The sequence below is a fragment of the Anoplophora glabripennis genome, unplaced genomic scaffold (genome assembly GCF_000390285.2).
Source record: "Anoplophora glabripennis isolate ALB-LARVAE unplaced genomic scaffold, Agla_2.0 scaffold225, whole genome shotgun sequence".
Taxonomy (NCBI): Eukaryota; Metazoa; Arthropoda; class Insecta; order Coleoptera; family Cerambycidae; genus Anoplophora; species Anoplophora glabripennis.
This window is the reverse complement of record NW_019416658.1, coordinates 591,601-613,182: the sequence shown is the minus strand read 5'-3', so window position 1 is coordinate 613,182 and position 21,582 is coordinate 591,601. Positions and strand designations below refer to the sequence as shown.

The 21,582-nt window shown below is 32.4% G+C and overlaps 1 protein-coding gene across 1 annotated transcript in view; it reads right to left on the bottom strand.

Moving 5' to 3' along the window:
* LOC108908012 (scavenger receptor class B member 1-like) overlaps positions 1-21,028 on the bottom strand; it is a 36,368-nt gene extending 15,340 nt beyond the window's left edge. The window contains exons 1-2 of the mRNA XM_018711907.1: positions 20,928-21,028; positions 4,707-5,005 (exon numbers count right to left, since the gene is read on the bottom strand). Coding sequence (XP_018567423.1) covers positions 4,707-4,902 — 196 coding nt within the window. The 5' untranslated portion in view covers positions 4,903-5,005; positions 20,928-21,028. The remainder of the gene's footprint in view (positions 1-4,706; positions 5,006-20,927) is intronic.
* Positions 21,029-21,582: the final 554 nt, after the last annotated feature.

Here is a 21,582-nt window from a genome sequence, read left to right as displayed (position 1 = left end):
ATTTGTTACTAAATAAGTGTTACAGCAGAGCCGTAATAATTATATATATATATATATACTTTCAAGGACCCAATTGACAAGCTTAGTCGCTGGTGTTTTAATGAAGAATTTCCATATGATATTTCATATACGTGGAGGAGAAAATATCAGAAAAAGAAACTTGAATCGATTCCCTGTTTAAATGATTGACAAAGTAGTAAGCCTTGGACAAACGTCACAGAGATGTATGTACGAGGTCTGTTCAGAAAATAACCGAACTCTTTGAATTACGTGCTAATGGAGATATTTAGTGATATTCGGTTGGCAGCATTGCGTTGCGCATTACCTCCTCTGTAACCACATATTCTTGGATTGTTGATATCTCGTTTACTTTTCGTGATATTATTATTTAAATGCAACGTGTTTAAGTGTTAAATACATTAACTATACTACAAATAAATAACTTGAGACCTTAGCAAATAGCGCATAGAGCGCCGTGTCCACCCAGTCGAACGGTATGACGTCACAAATGCGCCGCGAACGAATTGGGCCTTTTAAAATATTTTATGAAGTAGAAATTATAATACACAGTTAATATTAAAGCTGTAGACCTGATTTTTCACCACATATTGAGAGGGGGCAATTATAAGAACAAATTATAAATTATTACAAAATGAAAGTAAAAGTAACATCGAGTAGGTACTGCGAAAAATTTTAGACCTACTAAGAAGTCAAAACTGACAGAAAACTGCATTTAATGATATTGCTGCTGTAATTCAATGCTACTCAGGGAATATAGTCTGTAGAGTGCATTGAATTCGAGATTTTTAGGTAAAAACTAAGTATAGAAATAAGAAAGTTAACAAAATACTTTTTTAAGTACATATTTCAATATAAAAAGTCACTGTGTTTAAAATATAAAAATATAATTAAAATATAAAAAACAATAGGTTTCAGATCTGGCGACCCAGCTGGAAATCTTTCTTAAACCCGCTGCGAAAAATTTACTACAACAATTCAGAAATAATGTTTTGGATTGAATTTAAATCTTCTTTACGCAAAACAAATTTTCCGTTCAAGAAATCAAGCCACCCTATACACGCAACGTGATTATTATCAAAGATATGTTAATGGACTAATCAGGACTGTGCCGATTTAACTATATCCAGTTATTAAATTATAGCAACGTTTAAATAATTCTGTATACTTGGAACAGACATTCACCGATGTTTTTATTCTATAACTGTGTGGAGTTGTGACGAATTATATTATTCACAGTAAGGTTGCGGCCAATTTCCATTCTCTCGGCTCGAATCTGAGATTTCAGTGACTTTTCATGCAGTGGAACGTGAAACGATATGGCCTAGTGAGACATTTCTCAGGAGGCTATGATAAAACAAAGAAGAAATCTAATTAGCGAACTCTTCGAATTTGAAATATCTGAATTTTAACGCGGTACATTAATATGGAAATCACTTTGTACGTCTAAAAAGTATCCACTAATTCATAGAATTAATGACGTTGGTAATTGACTGTTTTTCGTGCATAATACCATAAACCAATAAATAGTTGAAGGTTCTGTTACCTAATACTGGATGAAAAAAAAGAAAACAACAAACTTATAACAGCATAAAGAATATTTTTATTTCAAAGGTTTCAATAAATTTTTTTTATTCATTGCTATTGGGAGGTAAGTACGCTTATAAAAGTAATCATTCGTCCTTTTCATTGATGTTTTTTTGGCAAAAAATGCAGCAGAAGGTCAAGCTGTAGTATTTAAAAACAAAACAAGGTACCAGAAGCAACTTCGATGATCAGGTATGCATTATTAATGCAGTGTTTTCCAAAAGTAAAAGTGGCAAAATTATAAAATAATACGCCCGTATCTATCTATTTTTAGATGCGATGAAATCATTCGTCGTAAAGTGAGTACGATTTGTGTTTAATATATAGAGTGGTGCACTATAATTAAAGATAAAAAGAAAATTGTATCTAATATTTTTATATGCAAGTATTTGAGTGTAATGATACTAAGGTGTCGGACTGGCCATGTTTAGGGCCTCTCAGAAGAGCCACTTTTGAAGATCGAGAAGAGAAATGAAAATAAAGAATAACTTATTTGATAATATCGGAAAATATTGGAGATTTAAGTGTGAGGCAATCTAGCAGGACTAAAGGCTAACTCCGTAAGCTGTTTTGCAATTCATGCACCAGTAAGGTCTCCTCCTCAAGTTAAATTCCGTATAAAATATACATATAAATGTAAAATATAGTCATTAAATGGCGTGTCTCTGACAGTTTTCAAAATTATTGAGAATTTCAAAATAAAATTTAAACATTGAACGCCCTGCATCTTTGAAACCAGCAACATTTGCATAAGGCATATTTGGCTCAATCGACTTATTTTGGCCATCAGTAACTCCAGCTTCGATATTTCTCAAGATTTTCACAGATATATAGATAGATAGAGAGATATTTATTCGTGTTAGTACACAAAAGTGTTTACACACGCCAAAAAGAATAATTACAGTAGTAATATAAAATCATTATGAAAAAAATATAGTAGTAAAATATACAACACAGTACACACACGCATATAACAGTGTTGACAAGTAACTAGTTCATAATTTAAAGAACAAAGAAAATGGTAATAAAACATTACAAGTACAAGCAATAAATGGTTGTCAAATGTTAAAATAAAATGTTTGTAAGAGGATAACAAAACAAACAAACAGTAAATGATACATGTTAAAATAAGATTATAAGTAATGTAAAAAGAAAAAAACTGAAACAATGCGACTGAAGTATGCGAAGCCTACGTCTAAGTTAGTCATATTAGGGTGAGATAACTTTTTAAAAATTCTGGCGTAGTATAAAATGCGTTGGTTAATAGAAAGTGTTTTATTTTGCTTTTAAATAAAGTAGGGTTGAGATGACGTACTGGAGCTGGTAATGCAAAACTGGATGCCCAGATATGATGTGCCATTACGTGTTTTACTTAAGCGATGAAAGTTTAAGTTTATGTCATTTTTGTTTCTAGAATTATTAGAATGGATTTGGCTACGGACAGTAAACGACCCTTCATTTTCTTTTACGTACAAAAGACACTGGAGTATGTAAGTACATGGTAATGTTAAAATACCAAGTTTCTTGAACCGTGCTCTGTCATCTCTGAAATGAATCTGAATTTTAAATCCTAGATTATGCGAATGGCTTTTCTTTGAGTAGCAAAAACGATATCAGCTGAAGGTGAATGACCCCAAATCAGGATAGCATAGGATATTCGGGAGTGAATAAGGCTATGATAAGCAGTAATTAACGTTTTTTGAGATACTTTGCTAATCAAGTTGCGGATTAAATAGATACCCTTGGAGATCTTATTGCAGAGGTAGTGGGCGTGCCTGTCCCATTGCAATTTCGGATCCAAATATATTTCCAGAAATATTGCTACATAAAAATTTTATGGCAAGATGTATGCAATATGTAATAAATAAAATTTTTAATAAATATTAAATGTTCAACAATCAATTGTAAATTGTTTTTTTGAATTTGACTTATTCAGGTGTAAGCCGGATTTCTTAATTTCAGTTCTGAGTTAATGTAAATTTCTAAATTAATACATCAAAATAAACGGTTAAAATGACATCTTTCTTAAATTACCTTTTCCTTTGATAAAAATAAAATATCTACACCACTGGTGCTATAGACTGATTCAGTGTTTTAATTTTTATGGAATACCAATTTGTATTGGGAAATGTAATGTTGGTTGCCTATCGTCGCGGTCACGTGGGTCTCGGACATTAATGAAAGCCCTGTAGATGTGACATACCTAATTCGCTCTGATTGGTGTTCAACCTATCATAGCGGTTTGCTGTATTTTGTAGTTTTATTTTATCAAAAATATTATCAATCTCGCACATAATATAAAAATAAATACGTTTTTTATAATCCATGAATCATATTTCATTAGATGAATACATACTTTTAGTGATTCTTAGTTACTGTCATCATGCCTATTGTAAAGCTGCAACACTGTTTTTTCTACATTCCTCATAAACCAGTAGCATATCAACTTCTACATTAAAATCATTAATTTTGTTATAAGTCAAACTTGAAAGGTGACAACAATTACAAACAAACCGATATGTGACAGATAGCCGTATGCAAAATTGTTTTTCCAGCGCCTTCTTTTTGATATAATTTAGAAAGCGAACATCGTAAACTAAAGTCAGAGGCTGAAAGTTTTCTCATCTTTTCTCAAAAATTTCGTTATGCAAAGCCATACAAATTTTATATGATTGGAAAGAAAATAAAAAAAAATCAAAGGTCACTATTCGACTTTTTTGATTGCCAAGAACTGTCTACCATTATCATGTACATAAATTGGGCCGCCCTGTATTTTAAAGCTATAAATATTCATAACTGATACGCGTAAATATGCCAAATAAGATACATAACCTAACCTTACTGCTACTAGTTTTGCATATAACACTTCTTCCTGCATATCTATGCAAGAGATTCGAATGTTGAATGAATTCTTTGCCAAAACGCGTTGATTATCCCATATTAAACTCCATGGATATATTTTAATGTTAAAGTTATTTTAATTTTTCAAGGCTACCAGACAAGTTTAATATGCAATAAAACGCTTAACTGTGTCATCGAAATAACTATTAGACAAGAAATAAACAAATTTAAGTCCGAAATAAACAAAAATCTTGACTTACCACATTTTCCTTTTTTTTTATTAAGGCAGCACTGCGTACCGTCTTTCTTCTTGGAGCTTATAGTTTCCGTGCTAGTCCTGGAACTGAGCAAGCTATCCTCGGTGTTACCCGTACTGATTTCATCCTCGGTGGAAGTTTCTTTGAGCCCCGGGTATATGCTGATGTCACTGGCGTTGGACTTTTTCCTTGACTCCATTATCTTACGCAAAATGTATTGGTCAACTTTTACTATCGAACTTGTAGCTCAGTGAGTGGATCTAGATGATTTTCTGGTCATTTTAGGCACTTGGTGAATTGGTCTGGAAAGAAACAGACAAAATAATATGCAAAACCGTACTTATCTTATCAACTTCGACGTCACCTGTTGCATGGGTGTTATACAATAATGAAAAAGTAATATTAACGGTTGGTAGAAGGAAGTGCAAAAAAAGCAAACGCCTAGGTGGGGCAATTCTGGAAGAAAGCCTAGATGATTGAAGATAAGTAGTTGAAGTGTGGAGATGGGTAGTAAGAAGATCGGCGGGCAGTGAGGCAAAATAGTTGAAGTGAGAACAGTGTGCAAATAGGTAGCAAGACGATCGGCGGGTAGTGTGTCAAAAATAGTGAAAAATTAAGTGTTTAACCGGTATTAGTTAGCAGGTAATATTCTTTAAGTACTTTGTTGTTAATTGTTCTATATAATCTTATGATTGTGATGATTATAGACGTTTCATGGTAATAATTCTGTATATGTTTAGCCTTCATTGTCTTACGCTCAGGGGCGTATATTTTTCTAAGGTAAAATTGTTACAATTATTATTATAGATTGCTCATTATTTATTATACATATGTTAAAATGTATATACAATGTCGTGACTGCCCGGATATTGCAAAAACAACTTCTTTGTTTCACATTTAACTTGTTTTATCATGATTACGTTGTTCGAAAAACAAGTAATAAAATATTTCTTGTGCTCACTTTATGTCAAGACGCATATAAGGGCCTTGTTGAATTCACTAACATTTTCGCCCGTGAGGAACGAATCTGAAAAAAAAGAATAATTAAATACAAAAAAAGAATTGCTAAAACAGATCTTCCGAAATCTCAACTATAGCTGGATTGCCTCCCGTATGGGACTCCAGTACCTTCCGGCCCTGCCGGTTAACTAACACCAAACCTCTTCAGTTTTACTTGGAAGTGCGTATGACCAATATAAGTGAGATGACATTTAGTGACACATTAAATGAGACAGGTCTTATTTATCATTAGTAAAGGATCTTAATTTATGCCTTTGGTTAGCGGTTGTTTTGTATTTATATTTGGGTGGTAAAAGCAACGATCGTGGGTTTCTCTGCCATGCTCTTTCCCCACAGGAGCTCTAGGTGAGCCTGGCACTCTCGTTCTATGTTAAATGGTTGTTAATGTTTTTGTTGTTCTTTCTATTTGTCCCATGTTTAATTTGAAGACTGTTGTATGTAAATAATAAAGTTAGGTGTATTTACTCTGCTTTTGTTTTATAAAATTAAACCATACTTCCCCTATTTAAAGTTCAAGCCAGCGCCTTCCGTTCAAATAAAAAAAATAGATGTATACAACGTAGGTATTCCCTATGACGATCACGTATTTCTGGCCACAACTACGTTTACTTATTTTTTTTTTCGATCGAACCTGGGGTTGTTATACTGCAATAAGTCCTTTTATATCGAAAAAACGTGCTATAGAAGTTAAAATCAATAATAAAAAGTGCATATATTTATTTTTTATTGTAGGTGGCCCTCAGGGTTCTGTTTTAGGGCCGCGTTGTTTTATAATCATATTAATGATCTCTATAATCCTTATCTCCTTATAGCTGTTAGCATGGTGCTCTCTACACGGTTGTGATTTGGGCTCCAGTTGCTGAAGATTTTAATGTAATATAAGTTGATACGTGATACTTTTATATCAATACATACTGACTATACTGATGTCACAAATCCATAAAATTATCGTCAAATTATAATTTAAACTTTGAGACTCAACATTTAGATTTAATAAATCACCTAATTTTATCGATAATATCTCAATTACAAGCAAGTAGGTCAAATCCATCTATTAGTCGTCTATTACGAACCGTCTTTTGTCAATACCGTTTGTGTATCAATTATAACAAATTAGGACACCTATCACTTTGTCCAATCTGACCTCTAACACTGATGCACTAGAAGAAAATTTAATCAGGATAAAAAATCTTTAAACGTTGAGTTGCCGACTTTTTTGGTCATGACGAAGGTAGAAATCTTTCTTCTGAACCACTGAAATTAATTAATTCAGTTACAATTACGTTTTACTAATTATGAAGGATTTTTAGTAAACTTTCTAGGTAGCCTTAAATTTTATAATCTTTATACAGGGTGTCCGCAAATTTCACCGACAACGTTTAACTGTATATTCACGACGATAAATAAATACGATACCTATTCGAAAAAAAATTAAATAAAAACTTTTTGATTTTGAGTTACAGGCCTTCAAAGTTGTCAAAAATAAAACTAATTTAATTAATCACTTCATAAATCTTTTACCGATCGCGTATAAATTTGGGACATTTATTTGGACTATTATAGCGTATTATTTCTTAAAACTTTAGTCAAATCGATAGTGTGTGGTAGTTTTCTCCGTTTACCTCTCCCTTTTAGCGGTTAAAACTTTTACAGTGGTCGTATTATTTTAAAACGGGCAGCAACATTGAAAAAGTCATTTTATTTTAAAAAAATATTGTCTCTTGAGAAAATCGCCCACAAAAAGCCATTTTTGAGAAAAATTACATTACATGCAGGTCTGTACGTTTCGGTTTGCGTAGCAGTGTCACGGATTTAAAACTTTGAGTTTAGTAGGCGATGAAAACAAGATGTTGATTGCTGTGGCTATTAGGTAGTGTCATTATAGACGAACGGTCCACCCCTAAAAAGATGCTTAGAAAATCAAGGTCACCGACCACGAGGAGGATGAGGATGAGGCCAGGATGAAACCTTTTGTAATCGATGCATTGAGTTATTGCGAACAAAAAACCTAAGTAACATCTTTGTGTCCGAGTGGCAGGTAATTTGTTATTAACAAAAAAGTTGCAAAATAAAAATATTGCAAAAAACGCTCTGCAAATAATTTTCCAAGATAAATTGGGCAAAAATAAACACTTTTTGTCTCTTGACATTTTTTCGTAGGACGCTTCCCTTTCGAGCTAGAGGCGATTTAAGGTCGAAAAATGGCTAAAAGTTGCCAACTTTAAAAATTCATATCTCAGCTCCTACCAAAGCTTTCGGAACGTTCAAAAGCGCAAAATGATCCTCGAGACTTATACTTTAATGTAGTATTTTTTTTAAACCCGCCCCCTTTTTTAACCCGTTTAATTTGCAGTTGAATTTCGGCCGCTAGTGCCCACGCAATATTTTTATTTTGCAACTTTTTTGTTAATAACAAATTACCTGCCACTCGGACACAAAGACGTTACTTAGGTTTTTTGTTCGCAGTAACTCAATGCATCGATTACAAAAGGTTTCATCCTGGCCTCTCCTCGTGGTCGGTGACCTTGATTTTCTAAGCATCCTTTTAGGGGTGGACCGTTCGTCTATTATTGTCGTATTTTTTTAGGATCTGTTTTTTAATAATTAACAATAAAAGGTCTAAAGTAACCCAGTCTACCAGTTTTTTGCCTACCAGAAAAAAACGATAATTTTTATTATAATGTGAAAGTAACCAACTTGTAGGGAATAAAAAAAAAACCTTTAAAATGGCGGTTTTTAAAGTCCGATACGATAATTTGTTGCTCGCAAAATTGCAAAAAACTGTCCAAATTCGATTATTACTAAATAAACAATAAGTTTTGCAAAAGTCAACCTACGACTTTGATATTGCATAAATAGTTGGCTTTTATAGTCCTTAATATGTGATTAAAATTTCAGACCGATTCATCCAATAGTTTTTGCAAAATTCTAAATGTTTATCCCAGAGGCATTATTATTGCAATAACTTGACATGCAAAATTACCAAGATAATTTAATTCTGCGGGTGTCATATGAAAGAGAAAGACTTCTTTTAGGTATTAAAGAAATTATTTTATTGCAAAAAAATTGTTTTTTACCACTGCAAAGACGTACCACAAAAACACTGTCATTTTTGTCTTATAAACTCGTAAATTCGTAAAGCTGGTATTTTTACACAAATTTAAAAAAAAGTTGTTCTAACCTAATTTGGAGCAAACTTAGACACTTTTTTTTAAATCACAGCTACTTTGTTTATAACAATTAAGACTTCTAATAAATACCATTTTGAAGAGCTAAAGTTTATATGTGAAATTTTTGTGGACGATAGCTTTGTAACAGCATCTCTGAGAATGCTCCAAATAATGACTTCGATACAAGATGACTGTGAGTCAGTGGAGAGGGAACCTACAAATCCACGAGCTCAAAATTTGAAATAGCAACTTCAAATTGATAGAGCAAGTTATACCTCTGGAACTTGACCCATTTTGATATTTTTTTTTTTAATTTGGAGTACCTGCTTACGTACATCACAAACATGCATTTTGTTAATAAATAAAAATTTAAATTAATCCAGTAATTTGTTTCTCCATCCTATTACCTATCTTGTTAATTTATCTTTCTCACAGGGAGTTTTTCCAAGTATATTGAAAGTAGATAAAGTCATTCCAATTTATAAAAAACACGATCCACGACTTATGGAAAATTACAGACCTGTAACTATTCCACCCGCATTTTCCAGAATTTTTTAACATTGTTATATGCAGCGACTTTTGAAATTTATTGAAAAATTTTATATTTTTTCAGAACATCAACATGGTTTCCAGTTTAATAAGTCTACAAGTACTGCTTTGTTATCATTCTATTATAAAATTATTGAATATATTGAAGCAGGAGAGTGTCCTATTGGCATATTCTGTGATATCAGTAGGGCATTCGATTGCGTTAATCATAACAAGTTGCTTTCAAAACTGTCCTCGTATGGTGTACGGGGAGTAGCAAACGAGTGGGTCGCATCTTTTTTGAAAAAACGTAAACAGTATGTTAGTCTGACATACAAGGACAAGAATATTTCATCTAATATAAATTCTGGATCTCTGGAAGTCGGTATAGGGGTTCCTCAAGGATCCATACTAGGCCCAATTCTATTTTTACTGTATACCAACGAATTTGGCAACGTAGTTTCTGATACCTCTTTTGTCATGTATGCCGATGACACATCCTTGTTAATATCTGATAACCTAGACAATTCTCTAGAAACAAAAACTAATGCTTTATTAAAGTCAGTAGGTACGTGGTATAGGTCCAACCATCTCTATCTCAATCCTGAAAAAACTCAAGTAATTAGGTTCCTTAACAGGCAAAAATATTGTGCCAAATTACGTTTAACTTTGAATGAATCTGATATTGTACGATATGAAAATGAAATAAAATTTTTGGGAGTAACAATTGACGAATGCCTCAGCTGGAAATCTCATTGTACTCAGTTAATACCGAAATTAAACTCGGCATGTTATTTGATAAGAAATCTGAAACCTGTTTTAACTTCTATACAATTAATAATTGTTTATCAAGCGTATGTGAGTTCCAGATTGAGATATGGTGTTGTTTTTTGGGGAAATTCCTCCTTTGCATCAGACGTTTTTATTTCACAAAAACGTATTTTAAAACACATGGCTGGAATACCTCGGGAACACTCATGTAGGCTAGTTTTTAAAAATTTTAATATTTTAACGGTTGTGTCTTTATTTATCTTCGAATTGTCCGTATACNAAAATTAAGTCATATCAAAAAATTTTCATGTAAAAGTTGTAGGATATCAAGAGACCAACATACTGGCGACCTTGGATTTGATGTTGACCTTAAGTTTCAAGGTGAACTTAGATGGTTTAACCTTCTGTAAGGTCAAACTAAGGGCAACAGAGACAAATTTTATGTGGGAATCTGGGCTAAATTTTTTTCCAGGAGTTTCTTGCAGATGGTCGTTGAAGGTCATACTTGAAACTTGAGATCAATGTCAAGTCCAAGGTCACCAGCAAATTGTATTTTTGATGTCCTTTTTGGGCTGTATGGAATCGAAAATGATCCTTAATTAATTCGAACTTTTTGTGGTGTTAAATAAGTTTGGCGGTAGGATTAAGGGAAAACCTATCTAATCATCGTATTTTATCCTCTTCGGTGAACAACTCGCTCTCAGTGTCACTTGTCGGCGTAGGACAGCGTATTCCGGCGAACCCCCCGAACGGGCACAACGTGTGCTCTAACCGACATTTAATTGCCGCTCCGATTCCACTTCCAGAGGAAATTGTGACACCTTAAAGGTGTTTATTTTGTCGGAAAGTACGAACTATCGATCTTAACCTACGATTTGGAGAGCTAGGTGGTGGCCGCCAGCTGCCGGTGTTATCGGGGTGGCGGATCGGGGGGAAGGGGGCGAGTGGGGCACTAGATTCCGAGCAGCTGCGGTGGGATTAGCGGGGGATAATTCGGGTTTCGCAGATGTGGGTGTGGGATGGTTAATTCGAAGGAGAGGTATTGTGGCGTTGACTGACACCCTGGTAATTGATTGTGTCTGTTCCTTATGATATACTTCTCTATTAAAGAGCAAAAAATCTCGTAACTTTTTTAATAACGTGTTCAAATTTTGTATATAAAGTGGATCTCGGACATTCTTAGGGATAATTATGTATAAACAAATGAAAATAAGGGAAACTATTTAAGAAAAACAGGATATAATAGCATATTAAATTTAAAACAACAAGTTATTTTTTTAGTCTACTTATCGCTATCGTATTGCTTTTGTATTCAAGAATGACGAGAAAATGAATTTTTTTTTGTAAAATATCAACATCTTTTGTAATTTTTTGTAATGGAACATTATAGGAATGATTAAATATAATTTTTTAATAAATTAATTTTGCAATTAACTAAGTATTTTGTTTAAACTTTTACCAAAAAAAAAAATCTAAATTATCAACATTTTTCTTTATTTACATTGTCCTTATATAAAAAAATATGTGTACCAATTTGAAGATTCTAAGAAAAATAGTTTTCAAATTAGTTATCTATTCTATATTTAGAAGGCTATATCTCAGTAGACGTGCACTTTTGCATATAGGTAAGTTAGTCTAAATAGCCTTATTTTCATCCAAGGAACCTGTGGTCAAGCTTTGTCCATCCTTTCCAGGGACACCCTGTATAACCCTATTAATAAAAAAATTACAATTTTTAATTGAAAACCTGTGTTTTCTATAAAAACTACGTGAATAATTTTATAAAAAATTCTCCATGTATGACACTGATTCCGTCACTGTACACTAATTGGAGAAAATATATTAAACTGAAGAGGTTCAAGGACTAAACATCGATATTTTTGGAGAATTGGGCAATTGTGAATTAAGTTCAAATTACCACATTTTGATTTATTCACCTATCTCGCACCAACCTTGAAAAAATTGGGGAAAGGTACAAAGTTGAGTAACCTAATATCGTTTTGCTATAAATAAAAAAACATCGATATACATAAAACCTGTTAATTGATTTTAAATAAATACGGGGCGTTCGCCAGTTTCAGTTTTTAAAAGCAACAGTGTAAATTGTTAAGTGGCTAATTGTCAACTAGAGGATATCAAAGAAACAAAAAAACATACGTATTTGGATAAATAGATAATAATAAAGCCGTTTATTAATTTTTATTACCCATTATGTAAATTAAATCGTCTCCTGGTGTCTTAGGCTGGTCTTTCCCTTCACTGCGGTATATTTCCACGCGTTTTTTTTTTAACTGTAGAATTATCGTGTCTTTAGATACGCTTTAATGACTTCACCAAAAAATTAGTGACCAGAAATCACACACGAAGGTCACCTTTATCACTTACTACGATTTTTTTTTCAACCAAACTATGTGCATAATTCTGCAAATGTAATTGTTGTTTACTTTTAGCATAGTGTTATTTATAGAGACTGTTTTTGTGAAAATTAATACGAAGACCAGTTCTTTTAATTAGAGAAACCCATTTTTTGTATTAGAGTAAATTAAAACAATTGTGACTAGCTAGACTCTGTATCCTACTGACATTTTTACTGTAATAAAAACCTACAATTTTGGCACTATTGCACAAACGTATAAAAACACTGTTAAGGTCGATGTATTGGGTGTCTTTGGTGTCTTGCACAACCCTCCTAAATTGCTTTCAGATACGTTAGGCAGCTGAGGTGCGGAAAGGTTAAGGTTAGCCCGGTACATCGGTTGCAAAATTTTTTATATTCGATATTAATGCATACCTATGAGTATATTGTTATTTTGTTTAAATGGTATAGATCCTAAGGAAATTATATTGAATTATATGGAAAATTGAGAACACAGTAATGTAGGTTTTATTAAGTATGTTTATTTACGTTATTACAACTCAAATAAATTCAGTTTTTTTTCCTAAAAGTGCTATCAAATGGACTTCAATAAAATCCTCGATATCAGAAATTTAGGTATGCAAGAGATGTTTAGCTTCATATACAAGATTCTTAACAATTGATATTCTGGAAAATTATTCTTTGGGCTACCAGCCCGAACTTTCACTGAATTACACCAACAATATCAGGTAAATAGTTAAAAATGAATAATTATCCAAAATAAAAACTGAAAATTATGTGTATTCAAAGGAATGTTCTGTATTTTATTTGTTCTAATATAATACCTATGTCAAAGTTCAACCTTAAAAACAATACTACTGAAAGATTTAATGTTTTAACATTTTCTTTTTCTTCGGGTAGTGTATTTGCGAGTGGAATTAATAAAAAACAATAGAAAATTATAAATAAAAAACACAAAACTATTTTCTTTGCAAATTTTTGAGAAAACGTCTGTCTTCGGACTCAAATATATGTTAATACTTTCTTGATTTTATACAGGGTGATTCATTAACAATGGGAAAATCGAAAGCTGAAGATACTACACGTGAAATGGTGACCATTGGCGCAAACATGCCTTATCCGAAAGTTGATAGTTTTCGAAATACAGGGTGTTGAAAGTTAAAATTTTAAATCGTTTTTTTGCAATTATCCTGAAAATATGTAGATTAGGTACAGAAAATTTGTGAAACTATATTTTTTTAGGTGACGAATAAGATGCGCGTTGTAATTTTAGCATTGCTCATAGAGGGCGCCACTTACGACCAATTTTACCGAAAATTTACTTAATAACATTTTACCCTGTAGGTCTAACATGAAACTTGATTCCAAACCTGAAAGAGCAATCATTTTTCCATTAATTATGTACTCTTGTTTCATTTCGGTATCTCGATCCGTTTTCGAGAAAAATCGATTTAAGGAACACTGTTTTGATAATATGAGAAATTAAAACCGAAACAAATCAAGTGTTTATTCGTGTTATTACAACAATTAACCATAAAACAAATGAAATTTGTAATAATGATTTAAAGTCAGTGTTCGAAGAATCCACCGTTGACATTTACATACTTTAAACGTTTTCTGAGAGATCTTCGAGTTTGAAACAACATATTGGGATTGCGTTTGACTTCGTTGGTAGCGATTTGTATTCTTTGCCACAAATCTTCACACGAAGCAATTAGACCAAGGTCGATAATTTTTTAAACCAAAAAAATTATAGTAGGATGAAACCCATTGGAAAAGGAAGAGAATATAACAGAATTGAAAGGAAAAATAATTTACGGGCGATCTGAGGTCGGGAAGGGGAAGGGGGTGAGTTTTTAAGGGTAAAAAACGGTTTCTCTTGATTTCCAGAAAAACTACAAGTCTTATGGAAAAAAGTTAAATGGCAAAGTTGTAGGTAATAAAAAGATCTACAACTTTTGTATTTACACTTTTTTCACATAACCTCAAAATTTATGTGAAAAATTCAAATAACCAAGTTTTTGGTTTTTTATTTTTATCTTTTACAAACAAATTTTTTTTTCACGAAATTTGGTGAAAACTTACCTATTTATGTCCCAAACACGCTGTAATTTTTTTGATTTGAAATATTTATTTTTTCACCTTATTTTTACTTAATATCGAAAAAGCACCCTAATTTTCAATCGAAAATTCTCACGTCAAAATATCTGCTTTTTTAAAAACGTCGGTGGGCTTTTTCTTCGTTGAAATCTCTACTTTCTTATTTGTGGAAGGGCGAAATGGGCGGTGACTATTAGACGCCTTCATTATAGCCATCTTTCTCTATCGCACGGATTTCTATGACGTGACTATCACTGTCACGTAACGGCCGATGAACCATGGGGACTTTCCGACCCTGTATAGCTTTACAAAAAAAAATTAAAAAAATGGATAACAAAGGCACAACATCGTTAATGATTATTTGTTATTACTCTGACAGACATTTATTACTGATAAATTTTGATTGTATGTTTATTAACACATTTAAAACTTTGACATTTCCATTACAATAATTATTTTGAATTTTTTCACTATTTTGTACGATTGTTTATAATCTTTTTGAGGTTATAAAGTTCATGAACTTGAATTTATACATCTTGATAATTTCAAAAAACTTACACATGCACACCCTACCACTCCTTACTTTAAAAGCTTAAAAAAAATCGTTGATATAAATCAGAAAACGAAGTGTCCCAGTAACTGGTGCTTGAGGTGTACCTACCGTTAAAATTAAAAGTGAAATTGAAATTATTTATTTTTTAGTAAAAACGTATTGTGTTTCTAAATCAAATAATTTCTAAAATATTTCAGTCGATTTCTTAGTTTCCACATAAAAAAGAATGTCTCAATGTTTACTTAAGTGCAATTTATTGTTCCAAATATTGCAGAAATTGCATATCTTCGCATTGTATACAATTTCTCACATTAATAAAACATGACATATAGAGATGCACATGAGAAAATTAGACGTAAACAATTTTTTTAAAGTAAAATATATTACTGCTCCAATAACCTACCCTCATCGCTCTCACCCCTTGCTACGAGTCTTGTACAACTTCAAAACAATCATAGTTAATATAACCAAAATTTCAAAAATATTAAAATTCTGTACAAAAATCCATCGCATTAAGTTTTGGGTGGCGAGGGGGGCTTTCACCTAGTTTTGACCCGTCTGATAAAAGTTATCGCGTTGAATTTTAATTGGGCGGCGCTGACGGTTCGATAATTACGACAAAATTATGATCAGAAGTCGCGGTATCGTTAGTAATTAAGTAATTTTGGAGCGTCCCCATTTCTTCTAAAAAAGAACCACGCCGACTGGCCTTTACCTAATTGTGCAGGACGACAAGCGAGTTCAAGTACAGAAACACGTACGATTATTACCTAACTTTCCATTTCGTACTATGGAAATAGATATTTTGTTAATATGCATGCGTGCTCTGAAGATTTATTAGATTAATTGCATATTTACCGTCTTATTAATAAAATGTTAAACAACCGGCATGTACGTAAATTTGACCATTGATTTTCAGACTTTTTTTTACTGTTTATCTGCGAAAATATTACTTCGTGCACTGGGTGACAATGGGGCATCAAGCAAAACATTAAAACTTTTCAACTCTTATTGACGAGGTCGGTATCAATATGTACTCTATAAGGGTTCTGTATCAAATAAATTTGAGGTCCTCTCTGGTGTTCCGCAGGGTTCAGTACTTGGATCACTATTATTTAATATTTTTATCGATAATATTACAACAATTCTAACAGTACCATACCTTCTCTATGCAGGATAGTTTGAACTTACTGAATGTGTGGTGTCAGGAAAATAAACTTCCGTAAACATAAGTAAATGCACAGTTATGTCTTATTGTCGTAAAAAAGAAATTCTGAAATTTCCATATAGCATTTCTAACACGGTATTGACGAGACCTGAATATGTAAAAGACCTAGGTGTATTTTTTTATTGTAAATTAAGTTTTGACTATCACATAATATAAAATAATTTCTGAGGCTGTTTAAATTCTTGGCATTTGCAATGCCTATCCTCCAATTCGATATACTCCAGAATTGCTTCTTCGAAGATTTGAAGGCAATTCTCTACTTGTTCGTCGCAATATGCATTCCATAATATTTTTATTTAAAGTAATTCATCATATCCATGATGTACCCGATTTATTACATAGAATACATTTTATCATACCTAAAATCTTCAGAAATCAAAATAAAGAGTTTAAAACGTTCTACTTAAAAACAGCCAACAGTAATATTTTACATTATTCTCCTTTCTACAAGATCTGTAGAAGTTATGATCTACTGCACACTTTTATAGATATATTTAATTCTAATGTTAAACATATCAATAAAATTTGTTTGTCCTTACCCCCAGATTCTTAGTTTGTATTTTTTTGTATTGTAATATGTATGTATATGTGTATAAATTGTATTGTTATTCAAAAATGCATATTATATACTGGACATGTTCATTTGTGTGACATCTTATTTTTCTCGTTTTAATTAATTTTATTTTCTGATACAACTTTCATATATGCTTTTTTTGATTACTGTTTTACCTATATACTACGTATTTTTGTTGTATGACCTGTTTATATGTATATATATTTTTTTCCTTCTTCTCACTATCCTCTAATTAGGACGTGTTCCTGTTGGATAGCTCTGTCTAAATAAATAAATAAATAAATAGAAAGAAAAAAATTAAAAAATCGACTAACTATGAAACTCAAATAATGATTTACTAAGAAGCATTTTTTCTATAAGAATTGTTCCATCGAATCATTAACTTGAATAGCTGAGTAGGAATATCTGCTCTTACGAATGAAGATATGGAAATTTTGTATGTACTACATTTTAATAAATTAGTATTAATGTGAATGAATTAAGAAACTGTTAGTTTTTATTCCAGATTGCGAGTAAAAAGGCCATTCGATAATGTAAAAGTGACTTCTCAACTGTACAGGGGGAGTCAAAGCTGTGGCAAAGTTGATTTATCACTAGAATATAATTGAGGAAAAATATTTCAAAATAGGTTCCGGTGAGAAATGCACATTTAAAAATAATTTGACTTATACAGGGCGATTCGTTTTCGCAGGGCTGACCAAAGTTTTAGTTTTTTAAACGGAACACCCTGTATTTGAGTAGATATTTATAGTTTACAAGGATTTATGCAACTTTTTCGACATATATTATTAATTAATATTGATCGTTGCTGATATACCCGTTTTTTGAGATACAATCTAAGCAATCGTCACACATATTGTACTAGATTCACCGTAAATTCTGAAGTCGTCACTAACGTCATACGGAGTGTTCACAAAATCAATACAAATGTTATCTTTTTCAAAGGCAAAAATTTTGTTTTTTGTTTTTTTTAACTGGAAGTGAATGAAAGACCTCAAAATCTACAACTTCCATAATAGATGTTATACAGGGTGTTTCTAAAATAGGGTTCCAAACTTCTGCTGCGTTTATAACTCATTAAAATAAGCCAAAAAGTTCCTATTAACATGTGCCCTAAAACGCACCCTTAGGAAGTTATATACCCTTAAAAGGGCTCAAACAAAACTGTTTTTTTTGTTATTGACAAAACGGTCGCAAATAAATAGAAAAAAATTTATGGGTCTTACATAACTTTTTACGTTAAATAACATGGTCTACTCCGTTTTTCGACATGCAAATCATATGCGTCCCATTTAGGTTGGTGAAGGGGGTTTTCGGCCAGTAATTTTTTTTATTTCAATTTTTTTACAATTTTCTCTACAGATTTATAAAATCTTGACAATTTTACGGAAAAAATATTATCTTTGCCCAAATCGATATTTCCAATGGTTTTCGAGTAAATTGAGTTTGAAAATTACTCTGCTCTAAGTTATTAGGTTAAAAATTACAAAAATCTGTTTACCATGGCAAATAAAAGACTGACTTTGCCACAACGCTTAACAATTTAAGTTATTGATAAACTGTCAATTCAGCTTTGCAGTGTTCAATTAGTAAGAGTGGTGAGTGGAAAATTTAAGTATAAAAAACCATTTTGTTTGAGCCCTTTTAAGGGCATATAACTTCCTAAGGGTGCGTTTTAGGGCACATCTTAATTGGAACTTTTTGGCTTATTTTAATGAGTTATAAACGCAGCAGAAGTTTGGAACCCTATTTTAGAAACACCCTGTATATCAGTTCCTCATATTTTACGATATTTTTAGTAATTTCTTTATTTTTTATGAAAATATCCTAGGGAGGCATTAATATGGCAGTGAAACAAAAGAAATGTTTGTAACTAACTGTCAATAGTTTTTCCTGTCATTAGCTTTAACTGTTGAAGTTGCGCTTTTCTGTGATTCAAATAGTTATTCTTAATTAATTAATATTGTTTGTATGATTTTGTTCTTACTTGTTCGTAATGAATTTGAATTTCTCAAGAGAAGCAGCCGAGCCTATCTTGATGAGATTGATCCTATAGTCTGTATGGAAATGAAAGAGAGTAATAAAACCCCGAGATAAGAACCGGCCATGGGCGTGGTAATATTTCGTTTCAGGTAATTATCGGGTAACACTAATGCTAACAGGTAATGGGTGTACATTAGTATATTTTACTGGATACATCACATGGGCAGGAGCCAGTGTATTGTGACAGATCAATCTTATTCCTCCGGGGTCTGTAATTGTCATGGATAATGCCAGTTACCATTCACGCTCGCGAGCGGACGCCTACGACTGCTTGGAGGAAAGCTGATATAATTCAATGGTTATCCGGAAAAACATTTCTTTTGAAACAAATATGGTGAAAAAGGAACTTTTGACACTTGTCAATCTTAATAAAGATCAGAAAAATTATGTTATCAATGAAATGGCAACAAATCGCCAAATAACGGTACTACGGTTACCACCTTATCACTGTGAACTTAACCCAATCGAATTAGTCTGGGCGCAGGTAAAAGGAGATGTAGCGCGAAATAATACGACGTTTAAATTAAGTGACGTGAAAATTTTGTTAAAAAATTCCTTGGAACGAGTAACTGCAGATAACTGGCAAAGATGTATACATCATGTACAAAAAGAAGAGGGAAAATGTGGGAACTCGATAATTTAATTGACGTTACTGTGGAACCTATCGTTATCAATCTAGGAGACGAAGATAATTCATCAGAATATTCAGAGGATGAATTTTAATATACCTACTTTTTTATTTTCTTTATTGTACATTTATACAACACTACATTTACTCACCATAATTTGAATTTCCAAAATACATATATTTTTGTGTGGAATAAAAGTCTATTCATTAAATTTAAATAAATATTTTGATAATAATATTGAATAATTTTATTTGAATTACTAAAAACCCTCTTAACCCGGTTATGATGCTTAAAGTAGCCTCATGTTTTGAAATGCTGTTTTTATATTGTTTACTTATAAGAGAAATGGACCGAGCAATTGAAGCGGCATAGACAAAGACGGATTGTCGGGGATTAAATTTTAGCTACCTGCTACAATTTAGTACAACCCGGTCACATAAAGTTTTTTTAAAAGTACACCTCATCTATACCGATAATACATAATTTAAAAATATTGAATATAAGCACCAGTACTACATTTATTTACGATTTGCTTACATAATAAGCTTTTATTACTCTCTTTCATTTCTAAACAGACTATAATAGATGGATTTTTATACTAATTATAAATAAATATATTAATAATAATTTTACAAAATAATTAATCCTCTAATCAGTATACAAAATCCATAATTATATAAAAAGTATGAAAAAATAAAATAAATAAAAATATTGTTTTTTTTGGGGGTTGAGGGGGTTAAATTAATTTTGAAGGGTTAAAATAATTTTGACAACAATTTTTTATTGAGAACTATTATCTAAAACATTTCAAATTAAAAAAAAATACAAAAAGAAAATTTTTTTCAAATAATTCATATAAATGTTTCGATGCTATTGTTCTTGTTCTTCGATACCAGAAATAATTAATACAAAAAACGCATACTTGATACATACGATACATATTGAAATTGTAAATAATTCAGAAAAATATCCTGTATTCTTCCTGTTCTATTATCACCCTGTCAAAGATTAATCAAGTAAACTAAAGTGTCAACAGTTTTGATCATGACTAAATCGATTATGATTGTTTTTCTGTCTAAAAAAATGTTTGCCCTTTTCTTTTTAAAAGTTTTTTTTTAATTTAAACACCCTGTAATTTGCAAATGATCTAACTTTAGACTATCAAGCTGCAATGCAGAATGTATAAAATAACGCTTATAATAATAATCCAAAATAGTGTATAGGTACTTACAGTCCACTAGATTCGCACGAATATCACACAGACCACACCGAGATTGCACCCCAAGAACAAAGCACGGGCTCAGAGCCTACTCATGTCTTAGAAAACCGCCTTTCAGCCGTTTCAGCGCCGTCTTCGACGATCGCGCGCGCTGCTCGATTTTAAGCTGCTTCAGCGCCTGTTACCGTTCGCCGGTGTGCTCGCCACAAACGCTTACGAACGCCTGTACACCTTTATCGGCGGCGTTTGACCTTCCGCGGCACTATATGTGATTTTTCCCAAGTCGTCCGGTTGCCCAAGCGTTCCGGTGACCCTCGAGAACCGCAAATGTTTGTTGGGCAGTGCACGGAACCCGCCGACACCCTTTTTGGCGGAGAGGTTAGGATACGGGGGCAGCGCGAAAATTACCAGGACATGCGAAATTTGGGGGGAGTGGGAGAAGTTTTCATAACACTTCATCTCCGCACCCTGGAGGTTTTAAGGTTCTAGGTGATTTGAAACGAAATGAACTGTTTTCGCGATATTTGAGAGATCAAAAAAACGTTCCAATTGGTAGTTTGTATGAGAAATCTGAAGAAATCAGCAACAAACATATGTCAAAATTACCCACAATCTATGTAATACCATGTAATACAAGGTGGTCTAAGTTTTAAGGCAGAAACGCGAC